The sequence below is a fragment of the Canis lupus genome, chromosome 6, assembly GCF_003254725.2.
Source record: "Canis lupus dingo isolate Sandy chromosome 6, ASM325472v2, whole genome shotgun sequence".
NCBI lineage: Eukaryota > Metazoa > Chordata > Mammalia > Carnivora > Canidae > Canis > Canis lupus.
Genome location: NC_064248.1, coordinates 8610211 through 8622281, shown reverse-complemented (window position 1 = coordinate 8622281; position 12071 = coordinate 8610211). Strand labels below are relative to the sequence as shown.

At 51.3% G+C, this 12071-nt stretch overlaps 1 protein-coding gene across 4 annotated transcripts; it reads left to right on the top strand.

Moving 5' to 3' along the window:
* The first annotated feature begins 15 nt into the window (after positions 1–15).
* LOC112646054 (mucin-3B-like) lies at positions 16–2698 on the top strand. 4 transcript variants are annotated; one of them, XM_035717528.2, is made up of 5 exons: positions 22–529; positions 734–912; positions 998–1089; positions 1380–1432; positions 1608–2698. In XM_035717528.2, exons 1-5 carry the CDS (start codon positions 398–400, stop codon positions 1647–1649), a joined length of 498 nt encoding a protein of 165 aa, XP_035573421.2. In that variant the 5' UTR covers positions 22–397; the 3' UTR covers positions 1650–2698. The 4 variants fall into 4 exon arrangements, with proteins under 4 accessions (XP_048967058.1, XP_048967056.1, XP_035573421.2 ...); XM_049111100.1 differs by having other exon boundaries at positions 24–529; positions 993–1089; XM_049111101.1 differs by lacking the exon at positions 1380–1432 and having other exon boundaries at positions 16–529.
* Positions 2699–12071: the final 9373 nt, after the last annotated feature.

Sequence of the window (12071 nt, the reverse complement as noted above, 5' to 3'; positions counted from 1 at the left end):
CTGGAAGGTAAGGGTGGGCAAAGGGCTGAGTGGCCCAGGAGACCATGACCCTCCCACCAGAAACATTTGCCCATTGAAATTCCCTGGGGAGGAGGAGATCTCTCAGGGAGGCAAGTGATGTGGTCCCGGGCAGGGCTGCCCTTCCTGGCCCTTGTTCATAGATTCCATCTGAGGACAAGCAGGCAAGGTAAGGGGAGGGGAGGGTCCTGGGGGTCTGCCCTTCCCTCATCTAATCCTAGGGTCTACTCCACAGAGACCCCACTCTTGGGAATGTAGTTTTCCCCATCTATTTTCAGAGTCATTATAACCAGGCCCCTGAGTAGAGTGGGTGAGGTCCCTGTCCTGCAATCCCCTGCTCACCCCCTAGCCATTTGTCGCTGCGCCACTGCGAAAGGCTATGAGGATTTCTACTTCCCGGTGGTGGAGAAGAACAGGCTCCGTTGCGTCACCAAATGCGCTTCGGGCGTGGACGGCGCCATTGACTGTCACCAGGACCGATGCCTTGTGCAGAGGAGGGTCCCGCTTGCGGGTGAGCCCCGCCCACCACCCGCTGGGCCCACCAGGTGGCCGCTCCCCCGCGGCCCCACCCGCCTCGGCCCCGCCCCCGCGGCCTACGGCGGAACCCCGCCCCCCCCCCCCCCCCCCCCCCGCCGGCGCCGGAGGGGCCCAGGTGTGCGAGGGGACCCTGCCCGGAAGGTGGTGAGGGCCTGTGACCTGGGACCCTCTGTTCCAGCTGCTTCTCCACGGACACGCACTGGTTCTCGGGGCCGCACTGCGAGGTGGCCGTCGCCCGGCGAGCGCTGGTGGGGGGCCTGGTGGGGTCGCGGCTGTGCTGCTGCTGCTGCTGCTGCTCCTGGTGTCCCTGAGCGTCTTCGTTGCGCGCTCCCGGAGAGGCGGCCAGGGTGAAGGCGGGTGAGCGCGCTGGGGGTGGGGGTGAGGTCGGCAAAGGGGTCCCAGCTGGGCGGCCCTGCTCTGACGGTGCGTTGCCCCAGCTCAGGTCCTGGGAGGACGACAGGAAATGGTTCGAGGTCTGGGATGAAGACACTGTGGGAACGTTTTCAAACTTGGACTCGGAGAACAACCGAACAGGTGAGTCCTGCCTCCTGGGCAGGGGGAACAGGGGCTTTTCTGGGCATCACTGGGGCCTGGGAAAAACCCAGCGTCCTCCCTTGTCCAGGGCAGACGCGTACTTCGTGTACCTGGAGCAGGGAGTCTCCCCTTCCCTGGGCACCTCCTGAAGACGGCCCAGGTCCTGGACCGGCCATCCCTACAAGACAGGCACCGGGGCACAGGAGCCCCCCTGCCAGGCCTTGCCTTCCCCACCTTTCTTGCCCCTTCTCTCCTCTCTTCTCCTCCTGTTCCCTTTTCTCTCTCTCTAGTCAAGGATGAATACCTCCAGGCGGCCTTGAAGAATGTGGACACCAATGTGAGGGTGAGGGGGCAAAGGGGGGATGGTAAGGAGCTCTCCCGGGTCCAGGTCCAGATGCCCTCTTTCCACCCACCGGGGCAGGGGGCTGGGCTAGCACCAGGAGGCAGTGACCTTCCAGCCAGCCTGAGCAGGGTGGTTCCCTGTCCTCACTACCTCTTTCACACATACTCTGTGGCAGGTGCACATCCAGAGACCTGAGGTGGCCTCGCCCTTGCCGTGAGTCCTGCACTTCATGAACCTCTACCCTGCCTCTGACAGTGAGAAGAAACTGAACCACATCTATTTCAAGGGATTGCCCAAGGACTCATGCAGCTCTGTCTCCTGGTTTCCTTGAGCAAAATCAGACTATCTCCCCGACCCTCATCCTTCTCCCCACTTGGGTGAAACTCACCTGGAGATCCAGTTCAAATCCAGACTCTTCTACTGTGGGACCTTGGTCAAGTCAGTAACTTCTCTGAACCTGCAAAATGAGTAGAGCATACTTGTCCTGATATCTCGTAGTTACTGTGAAAACCAGAGGTGTTGTAAGATCTCTATCCCAGTGCACCTCCTGTATCAGCCCTGTGCTTATAGGTGGTCTCTCTCAGATCCCCAGCCCCAGATCCTTCCAGGGACTCAGACCTCGGTCTCTGTTCTCTCATGCTCATCCCTGTGCCTGTTCCCCACCTGCGTCTATAACCATCCTCCTACCTGCTCCTTGCTCCCACCTTCAAATCTCCCCCTGTGAACCCACTTCTTAAATCACTCCCCATCCCAGCCCCAAGTCTGCTCCCATTTGTTTCCGCCCCCATCCTTATAATCTCAGCCCTAAATCTTTACCCCTTCCCCCATTCCAGGGCCCCAGTCTTAAATCCTCCCTCCTCCCTCCACATGCCATTCCCAGCTAGGTATGGATGTCCTCTGCCTCTCAAGTCCCCTAGCTGGTGCTTCTCAGGCCCTGGTCTGCCATTCTGAAGCCCCATTCCCCCTTCTTGCTCTGAAGGGCCTGGATCTCAGTTTTCTGGGGCCTCAACGGGAAGCAGAAGCAGGGCCCTGAGGTGGAGAAGCCCCCTCAGCCCTTTGTCCTCATTCCCCCTTCCCTCTGATCCCCTATGACCTCACCCTCCCCCACCACTCCCCTTTCCTCTCTTGGCCTCACTCCCATCGCTGCAGTAACCTCAGAGGTCAGAAGTCCCCAGCCCTCTTCATAGGAACATGTCTTTTGGGGAAGAAAGTCTTGCAGCCTCCAGTTCTCCCATGTGAACACAATCTAGCATTATTGGAAAAGAAGTTGCTCTGTGTCTTTCTTATCTCATGGCATCTCCACTCAGAGAATGGGGACTTCCAGAGGATGTGTGGGAGGGTCAGGGAGCACCAGTTTCTCCCAGCAAGGAAGGGAGGGGTCTAGGTCCTCCTAAAGACTGGGGGGCCCATTTTTGCTACAGAGTGGGTGGTAGCGGGGGGGGCCTCCAGATCAGCCACAGGTGGGGACCTGTTGGGTTTGTCATCTGTGTCCTTCTTCCCTTGACTTAGGGAGCTCAGGGCTGGGTCAGGGGGGTGAGTGACATAGGCTAGGTCAGCTGCCATTTGTGCTAATGGGTAAAGCTGGGCCTCCCAAAGACCTTGAGCCTCTGTGAGCCTTGGTGGCAGATACACTCACACCAGGCCTGCCATGCTTGGGCAGGGGACCCTCCTGTTCTCATTATTGTGAGTAGCTGGACTGGAGTTGGGGGTGGTTGAGGCTGACAGAATGAGAGGGCTTGGAAAAAAGCACCTGGGGCCTTTGCCCTGGATGGGGGAGGCACTGGCAGTGGCTGGGGGTGGGGGCCAGGACCATAAAGCCTCTGACGTGAATAGGATTCTCAGGTGGGAGAAGGGGTAGTGGTCTCAGGCCTAGAGGAAGGCACTGGAAACTTTGAAGGGGTCAGCTTGGGGTGGGTGAGGGAGAAGGAAGGCTGGAAGAAAGAGGAGCTTCTCAAGGGTGGGGATGCAGGGGCCTTCGCTCAGCCTGGCCTGTGGCTGGCTGCTCCTTCCAGGACTGTCACCCCTCCCTCCTGGCATTTCTTGGCCCCCGCCCCTGGCTAATTGTCACACACTCACGTCCCTGGCTTCCTGTCCCACCCTCTTGTCCTGCCCCACCTGTGACTCTGGCTGGAGAGACCCTAGATGTGGGCGGTCAGCTTTCATGAAGTTAGAGGGGAGGGTTGACAGGCTGCCCTTTGGCCAACTCTCTGTGGTCACCACATACCATCCACCCAGTCCCATCACCGCACTCCCACCCCAAGGCAAAGGTCTCTAGGGTCCTTTATATAGCTGATACCTCCCTGGGAGCTCTCATTTCTTGGTCCCTCCTGATGAGGGGAGACCCTGCAGCCAGTACCCCATCGGGAGATGCTGGTGATCTGGATTGTGACACTGAGTCTCTGGCTCGGGCTACCTGCTACAGCAACACAGGGTGAGTGGGACCTGGGCTGGCACTCCCTGGGGGTCCAATGTGTGCCAGCCTCTTCATTCTTTTCCCCCAACTCACTTTTTAGGGGAAGAGGCTGCCAAAGACCTGGGCTTTCTGCCCCCTGGGCTGTGACCTAATTCTGCCTTTGGGGATGCAAAGGGTATTACCTTGGAGATGTGTGGGTACAGGGCAAGGAGCATGGCCTGTGGTTGTACAGTTGATGGCCTATGTCAAGCCCCTGGCCCAGGAGCTGAGAGTGGGCTGGCATCCCACAACCCTTCTCCTTTGGCCTCCCTCTACTCCACTGGGGGAATAGGGACTCTTTCTTCACCTAGATAGTGACCTCTGCCTGCCTTCATCCTGCGGGCTACATCTGCCTGGAGGGCCAGGTCTTTTCAAACCTCACAGAGGCACTGTGCAGCCAGTCAGCCCTGGCCAAGGAGGGAAGGATGGGGCATCCAGCAACTTCTTGTATGGGGAGAACTCGGGCACCTGGGAAAACCCTTCTAGTTAGAAACAGTTGAAGGGCTGAGTGGGAGACACAGGCTCTGGGGTCTTTGTTGAACCTGTCTTGGCCATTTCTCTGGAAAGCTACTGGTTACAAACTGATTTTCTGTGGGTTCCCTCGCTCAGAACAGACTTTCTGATCCCCACTCTCCCAACCCCGGAGACCAGGAAGAACCGAGGGCAGGGGTGGACAGGACAGTTGCTGGGGTGAGCGGTTCTGGGGGAGTGAGCCCAAGGCCTCAGGTGGAAGAGGGGGCTCTTGAGTTGAAGGCCCTGTAGGGTATGGGGAGTGGCTAGGGAGTGGTGGGGAAGGGAGTTTTTGGTACCCTGCAGGGTGGAGTGAGATAACCCACATAGGGAGTTCTGAGACCCCAGTCACGAACACAGTCTGTAGGTGGCCACCTCAGCCTTCCACCGTGCCCTCACATACCTCCTTCTCCCCTGCCTAGATATGTTCAGGGCCCAGCAGGGCTGATGGGAAAGGATCGGGAGCAGCGGTCATGAACCGTGTGGATTTAGGGACAGTAAGAAAGTATACTAACTATAGATTATTATAATTATTAATTATTGTTATAATTATATAAATATAATTATAGATTAGCTTTAAGGTAAAATACAGAGAATAGGGGCACCTGGGTGGCTCAGTTGGTTAAGGGTCTGCCGTAGGCTCAGGTCATGATCCCAGGGTCTTGGGATTGAGCCTCATGTTCAGGTCCCTGCTCAGCAGGGAGTCTGCTTCTCCCTCTTCCTCTACCCCTCCCCTGGCTCATTCTCTCTTTCTTTCTCAAATAAATAAATAAAATATTTTTTAAAATACAGAGACTAGGAAGCTATGGGCAGGTCAGCCTTAGGAGGGGTCCAACCCATCCCTGCTCCCCAGGCCGACTCCAGGCATCCCTCTGATCAGGCTGTTGGAGGAGAGAGAGGAGGGTGGTCGTGGTGGTGGTGATGATGATGATTATGATGATGATGATGAAGAGCCCCATAGCCAGCAAGTGCATTGTCTTCGTGCACCTTGCTGTGAGTTGGAGATAATCACCAGTACAAGCAGAGATCCCTATTCCTAAGGTGCTTGGTATTGTGTGAAAAAGATAACACTGACATGAGTGAGCCCAAAAGCATGTTAGAGTCAGAAAGCATCTACCTCTAATAAGTGCAGAAGGCTGTCAGGAGTGGAGACATCAGGCAGTAGGGCTATTCCAGAAGGCTCCAGAAGGTCTGATGATACCCAGAGCCCCCTCCCCATCTCCCACCCACAGTGGACTCTGCTCTTCACAAACTCATTTTACAGCAGGTAGTTCATGTGGCTCTTGTGATCTTGTAAGGGAGTTTGTGTACACAAATGTAGGCAGATAGGAGATTGAGGCTCAGAGAGGGTGAGTGATATACCTGGGGTCACACAACAAATTAACATGACATCCCCATTCGACAGAAAGTATGTATGCCACATCCCTGAACTGGAGGACCTCGGCCCTCTGCAACATCCCTCACCCCCTGCTTGTATTCTAGGTCTTTGGTGGGGGGGGGTTTCAGGTGTCAGATCAGAGACCTCATTTGGCATCTATAGTTTTCTTTCTAATCTGCACTATCCTCTGGGTTCTCCAGTTCCCTGTGAGGACTAATGAGGTTTTAGGCAAGCAAACAGTAGGGAGAAGGAATGCTGACCTGAGAAGGTAGGAAAAGCCAAGAGGATCCTGGGTAGGAAAAGCTATGTAGGGTAGCTGACACGAGAATGCCTCAAAGGTAAGGAGGTGTGTAAGGGAGCACCCCTGGGTGACCAAGGTGTTGAGGCCAGGTGGAGGCTTGTAGATACCAGAGGACCTCTTTGGACTGAGCAGGGGTGAATTGCCCTGCCAGAGCAGACCTTGTTTTGCCCTGAGAGCTATCTTGGCATGGCTCCAGCTGGGAACCCCACTTCCCTTGATGATGGACTATGGTGGCACCAGGATAGACTGTTCTAGAGCCTATGTGAGTGGGAGGGCAGGAGCCTTTTTCTGGTGGTAGACAGAGGCCTTCTGGCAGACCTGTTGCATTTGAGGTCACCATGGAGCTTCGAGATGTGGCTGTCCTTCAGGCTGGGGCTCAGAGGTAGATGCGAATTAGGCACTGCCTAGAATTCTACATTCTCCATGTGCTACAGGGGTCACAAAGACCAGACAATGCTGTGGATCAACACAAGGATTGGAGTCCGTGTCCTATTTTGTGTACATGAAGTTCTAAAGTGTTCACAGGAAAGGTGGGGGAAGGGAGCTCCTCCAAATGGCAGGGGAACAGGATAGAAGTGTCTGTCTTAGAGGGGCTGGGGCAGGGCCCTGAGGAGTCAGAGCTCTGTGGTCTAGAAAGGTGAATGCAGAAGTAGAAAATGCTCAAGCACAAAATCAAGAAGACTACGATGAAGATGAAAACAGATTTGTTCACAATAGACAAAGGGACAACCTTTGAAACTTGCATGGCATAAATTTAGAGCAATTAAAAGGAAGTGCTGTTTTATATGGAAAGTAATAAACTTACTCATTCAGCAAACACATGAGGCCTGGCTCCACCTGGGCAGGTGCTAGGTGATCTGGATGAGGCATGATGAATAAGCCAGTTTATAGTTAAGTTTATTAGGTGGGACCATGGTAACAAGGCAGGAAGAGTGACAATCCAAGTTGGAGCTCTGAGAGGGGCCGATGGTGGAGGAGTGCAGGTGGGGCTTCAGAGGCTGCTCCTTCCCCCTCCTCATCAGGGAGGCCCCAGGGAGAGGTGGCATTGCAGACTGGTGGCTGTCAAGGAGTAGGGCCAGAAGGAAGTATGCACCATGACACATTCCAGTGGCCCTCCCACTGCTTCTCTTGTAGAATATTCTAGAGTGAGCAATGTGGTCAGGGCAGGCATCATCGATCTGCATTTCCCAGAGAGAAATGGAAGTTCAGGGAGGTTAATTGCAAGATGTCCTTCAGTTGTGCAGTGGCTGATCCTGGAGGTGCCCCCGGGCCCCACTCCTACCACCCCAGCCTTTGGGGATGCTCCTGTGGACCCCAACTGACTGAGTTCACCACAAGCACAAATGTGTTTTGGAGATGGCAGGAGGAAATGGTCTCACATCATGGTGGTGGTCTTCAGACTTGCTTCCTAGGGCTTTTCCCCAAGAATGCCACCAAGTGAAAGACTTGTCCAGTGAACTGTCTGCCTTACTCCAATGTGTATCTTTTTAAGAAAAATCTAGGGACACCTGGGTGGCTCAGTGGTTGAGCATCTACCTTTGGCTCAAGGTGTGATCCGGGAGTCCTGGGATTGAGTCCCACGTCAGGCTCCCTGCATGGACCCTGCTTCTCCCTCTGTCTGTGTCTCTGCCTCTCTCTATGTGTCTCTCATGAATAAATAAATAAAATCTTTTTTTTAAAGAAAAATTTAAACACACATATTGTAAAGAAGCAATAAATCTACCAAGAGGGCAGGAAAGTAGCAAATTTTGCTTGTTTGGTATGAGAGCTGGTATCTTTGGTGATGAGTGTGTGACTGCAACACAGGCAAATACAGCTGACTGACCCTTGAGAAGGGGTTAGGGGCACTGACCTCTGTGCCTTCAAAAGTCCACATATTACTCTTGACTCCCCCAAAACATATCTACTCATAGCCTTACTGTTGACTGGGAGCCTTACTGATAACATAAACAGTCAATTGACACATATTTTGGGTGTCATGTGTATTATATACCATATCCCTACAATACAATAAGCTAGAGAAAACAAAGTGTGATTAAGAAAATCATAAAGAAGAGAAAATACATTCACAATGCTGTCCTGTAAAAAACCCACATGCAAGCAGACCCGCATAATTCAAATCTATATTATTCAAGGGTCAACTGTAGATCATTTTTCTTAAGCATTTTGACCACAAAGAGGGGGGAATCCCGGCTTGAGAACCATTAATTATGAGTGATTTTTCCCTGTATTTTCTGAGGTTTTGGATATACCTAACCTTTTATTTTTATGGCATATATGTTTTAAACATCATAACATGAATGCATATTTGTTGTAGAAGACTGAGAAAGTGTAGGCAAATGAAAGAAGAAAATTTTGCTTAACCTTACCACTTAGAGCAACATCGTGAGCATTTTCATCTATTTCTGAATATGTGTTTAAATTTGTTCTAAGGGAGATGTATTTATTTTTAAAGATTTGTTTATTTATTTATTTTAGAGAGAGAGAAAGAGTGCATGAGCAGGGGGAGGGAGAGAATCTCAAGCAGACTCTCCACTGAGCGCAGAGCCTGTTGTGGGGCTCAAGACCCTGAGATCTTGACCTGAGGTGAAGTTGGATGCTTACCTGAGTCACACAGGTGCCCCTGGTTAGTGTATGTTTTAATGGCAGATAAATATTCCATTCTATGGACCAGTCTCTTATTCTTCTATTCTTGGACACTTTTAGACCATTTTTCATCATCATAAATAATGACCTAATAAAATTCTTGTATGAAAACTTAAAATAATCTGCATCAGGTTATTTTATTTTAGAATCAGTGTCTAGAAATGGAATCATTAAGAATGGTATGAATCTGCTGATGGTCCCTGGTACGTGTTTTCAAATTTCCTTTGAAAATCTGGTAATAAGCGAAGTCCATGGGCATCCTATGAATGCCCCAACCAACACCTGCTATCATTATCATTTAATATCACAGAGGGGGTGCAATTTGGTAGGTAAAAATAAATCGCATCTTGCTTTGTTTTGAGTTTTTTTTGTTTACTGGTGAAGTTTATTTATTTATTTTTGTTCCTGTTGACCATTTGGATTTCTTTCCTTGGAGAATAGCTATGCTTTTTTATTTTAAGATTTTATTTATTTGGGACGCCTGGGTTGCTCAGTGGTTTAGCGCCTGCCTTCAGCCCAGGGCGTGGTCGGAGTCCAGGGATCAAGTCCCCTATTGGGCTACATGCATGGATCCTGCTTCTCTCTCTGCCTATGTCTCTGTCTCTGTCTCTCTCATGAATACATAAATAAAAATCTTAAAAAAAAAACACACACACAGAGGCAGAGACATAGCAGAGGGAGAAGCAGACTCCCTGCGGGGACCCCGATGCAGGACTTGATCCCAGGACCACATGTCCTGAGCCAAAGGCAGAGCTCAGCAACAGAACCACCCAGGTACCCTGGCTATGCTTTTCTTTTTCTCAGCTTCCTAGGGGAGCATCCCTGATCCTGGAGGTTGACTTTGGGAAGGACAACCTCACCTGCTCTGCCAATTCCTTTGGGGACACCATCGCCACCAGAATCCTGGGCTGGGAGAGATCTGAAGCTCTTCACCCAGAGCACTGTTCAGGATACTGTTTCCTTGTACCTTCCAGGAGTGAGTGAAAGCCTTGAGCACAGAAGAGATTGCCTTCCAGGAGGTGGAAGTTGTGGCAGAGCTTTTTCCGCGGGGATCCCTCTTAGTGAACAGGAAGAGTAGCAGGACCAAGGAGAAGGATAAATGGGGTGCGGTGGTATCTTGGAACCCTAAAGACATGAGAGAAAGGTAGGAGGACAGCCGAGTGAGATGGACAGGGATTCAGGTACTTGGAGCTGATCAGTGTGCTCTGACAGACAGTTGTAGTTGTGGATGTGGATGTTTTAAGGATAGATTGAATGGCAACTAAGTTAAGTAAATGGTATGAATCCAGGAATAAAGATGAAAGACAACAGGATGTCCAGAATTCATTCCAATGAGTGTCCCAGCCTTTGTTGGGGTCCTGGGTGGACCAAACACCATGTCCCTGAAGTGGCTTCATCAGTTTTCCTGCCTCTACCCTTGCTACCCCCTTCACTCCAGGGCCGCCTTCTTCTTCTCCTTCTCCTTCTCCTTCTCCTTCTCCTTCTCCTTCTCCTTCTCCTTCTCCTCCTCCTCCTCCTCCTCCTCCTCCTCCTCCTCCTCTCCTTCTCTTCCTCCTCCTCCTCCTCCTCCTCCTCCTCCTCCTCCTCCTTCTCCTCCTCCTCCTCCTCCTCCTCCTCCTCCTCCTCCTCCTCCTTCTTTTAAAGGGCTCTCTGCTTCTAAGGCACAGTTGGGATCATGGCCTTTTGCTGGACATTCTTCACTGCTGCTCAACAAAGTCCAAAGCGGGCCTCACACCTACTTCACTAGCCTTCCCTCTGCCTCACTTATCTCTCTACCCTCTTGTTTTTTTTTTTTTTTTTTTTTAATTTTTATTTATTTATGATAGTCACACAGAGAGAAAGAGAGAGAGGCAGAGACACAGGCAGAGGGAGAAGCAGGCTCCACGCACCAGGAGCCCGATGTGGGATTCGATCCCGGGTCTCCAGGATCGCGCCCTGGGCCAAAGGCAGGCGCCAAACCGCTGCGCCACCCAGGGATCCCTCTCTACCCTCTTGGATTCTAGCCTACCAGCTAGGCAAACTTGGAGAGAATTTAACTCTCCGAACTGCAGTTAACGTGTGAGACAGAAACAGCAATGCCTGCCTCATAGGATAATATTAAAATATTAAGAAAAAGAGTCTGGTGGACTTTTCAGTATTCATTCACTCATTTATTTCAGAAGTGCTCACTGAGAACCTACTCTGGGTCAAGCTGAACAGGACAGAAGTGTTCTTTGTAGCCATGGAGACTCTGCTTTGGGTGGTGGGGGAGGGGGTGTCAGCGGATTGTGTAGGCTGTTCTCTACATAACTGCTGAGTTACAATTGTGATAAGGCTAGTATGGGTTGCTGATGGGTGGCCAATAAATGCCAGCTCTCCCCACCCCAATTCGTTCTTTGTGATTCAGTTAGAGACACGACCATAAACTGCCTTTATGTGTCTATTCATTGTTTGACTTGTCACAACAAACAGTCTACGTTTATAACTTAAAAAGTCCAGTAAAATTTATAATGCCTAAATCCATGAAACTCTTCTTAAAGAAAGGGAAACGGCAGTTCAGATATTACTTTCTGGCTGTTTCCTTCTTCCATCCCCACACCCCCCCTGCTGGGGTCACCGCCACCTCCCTTCATGTGGGCCTTGACTACCTCTACCTTGCACTGGCAAAGGAATGGGCAGGAGCCCCATCAAGGTCAGAGGGCTGAGTGGTCGGCCATCCCCAGGGCCTAGCACAGTCTCAGCAGTTACAAGGACAAGGGTGGGGCAGAGCTGAGTAGTGGTTTTCCCATGGGCACACGAAGGTAGGGAGGCTGAGGACTGTGGTCACCTCTGGGTGAAATCAAAGGGGGCTTCAGAGGCGTGAGTCAGAAAGCACCTTCAGAAGCCAGGAGGGCAGAGTGGCCCATCCTTCAAGGAAGGATGATAGGAAAGAGAAGGCAGCTCTGAGGTCCTAGAGCCAGGCTTAGGTTACTCTGAGCCCTGCTATGCTTTGTTTTGTATTGTCCAAAGCCCCTGAGTGCTGCCTCTTTCTGATCCTCTTCATACCCATGATTCAGGGATGCCCCCCACCTTGGTAGCCTCTCCAGCTTACATCCTCTACTCCCACTTTGCCAAATTAGACAAAATCTAACTCACAGGCAAGAGGATTGGGCAAAATAAACATATCTACTGACTTAAAAAAAAACAGCCAAGAAAATCTTTTCAATGTTTCTCATTAATGTAGAATTCCAAAAGTCTTAGACATTATTATAGTTTTGACCTGAAATCATGGATCAGTGGATTGCTAGTGCTGTTTCCTAAATATTCTGATGGTGGTCTTCAAAACCAAGGATCTAGAGCTGTTGATGTGAATGACCTGTCTTGACTAATTGTC

Excerpts from the sequence above, each read along its gene's own strand:
- LOC112646054 (XM_035717528.2), top strand. The coding sequence starts at position 398 with ATGAGGATTTCTACTTCCCGGTGGTGGAGAAGAACAGGCTCCGTTGCG. Across the intron at positions 530-733 it reads GAGGAGGGTCCCGCTTGCGG|CTGCTTCTCCACGGACACGC; the intron begins GTGAGCCCCGCC and ends CCTCTGTTCCAG. Across the intron at positions 913-997 it reads GGCGGCCAGGGTGAAGGCGG|GTCCTGGGAGGACGACAGGA; the intron begins GTGAGCGCGCTG and ends GCCCCAGCTCAG.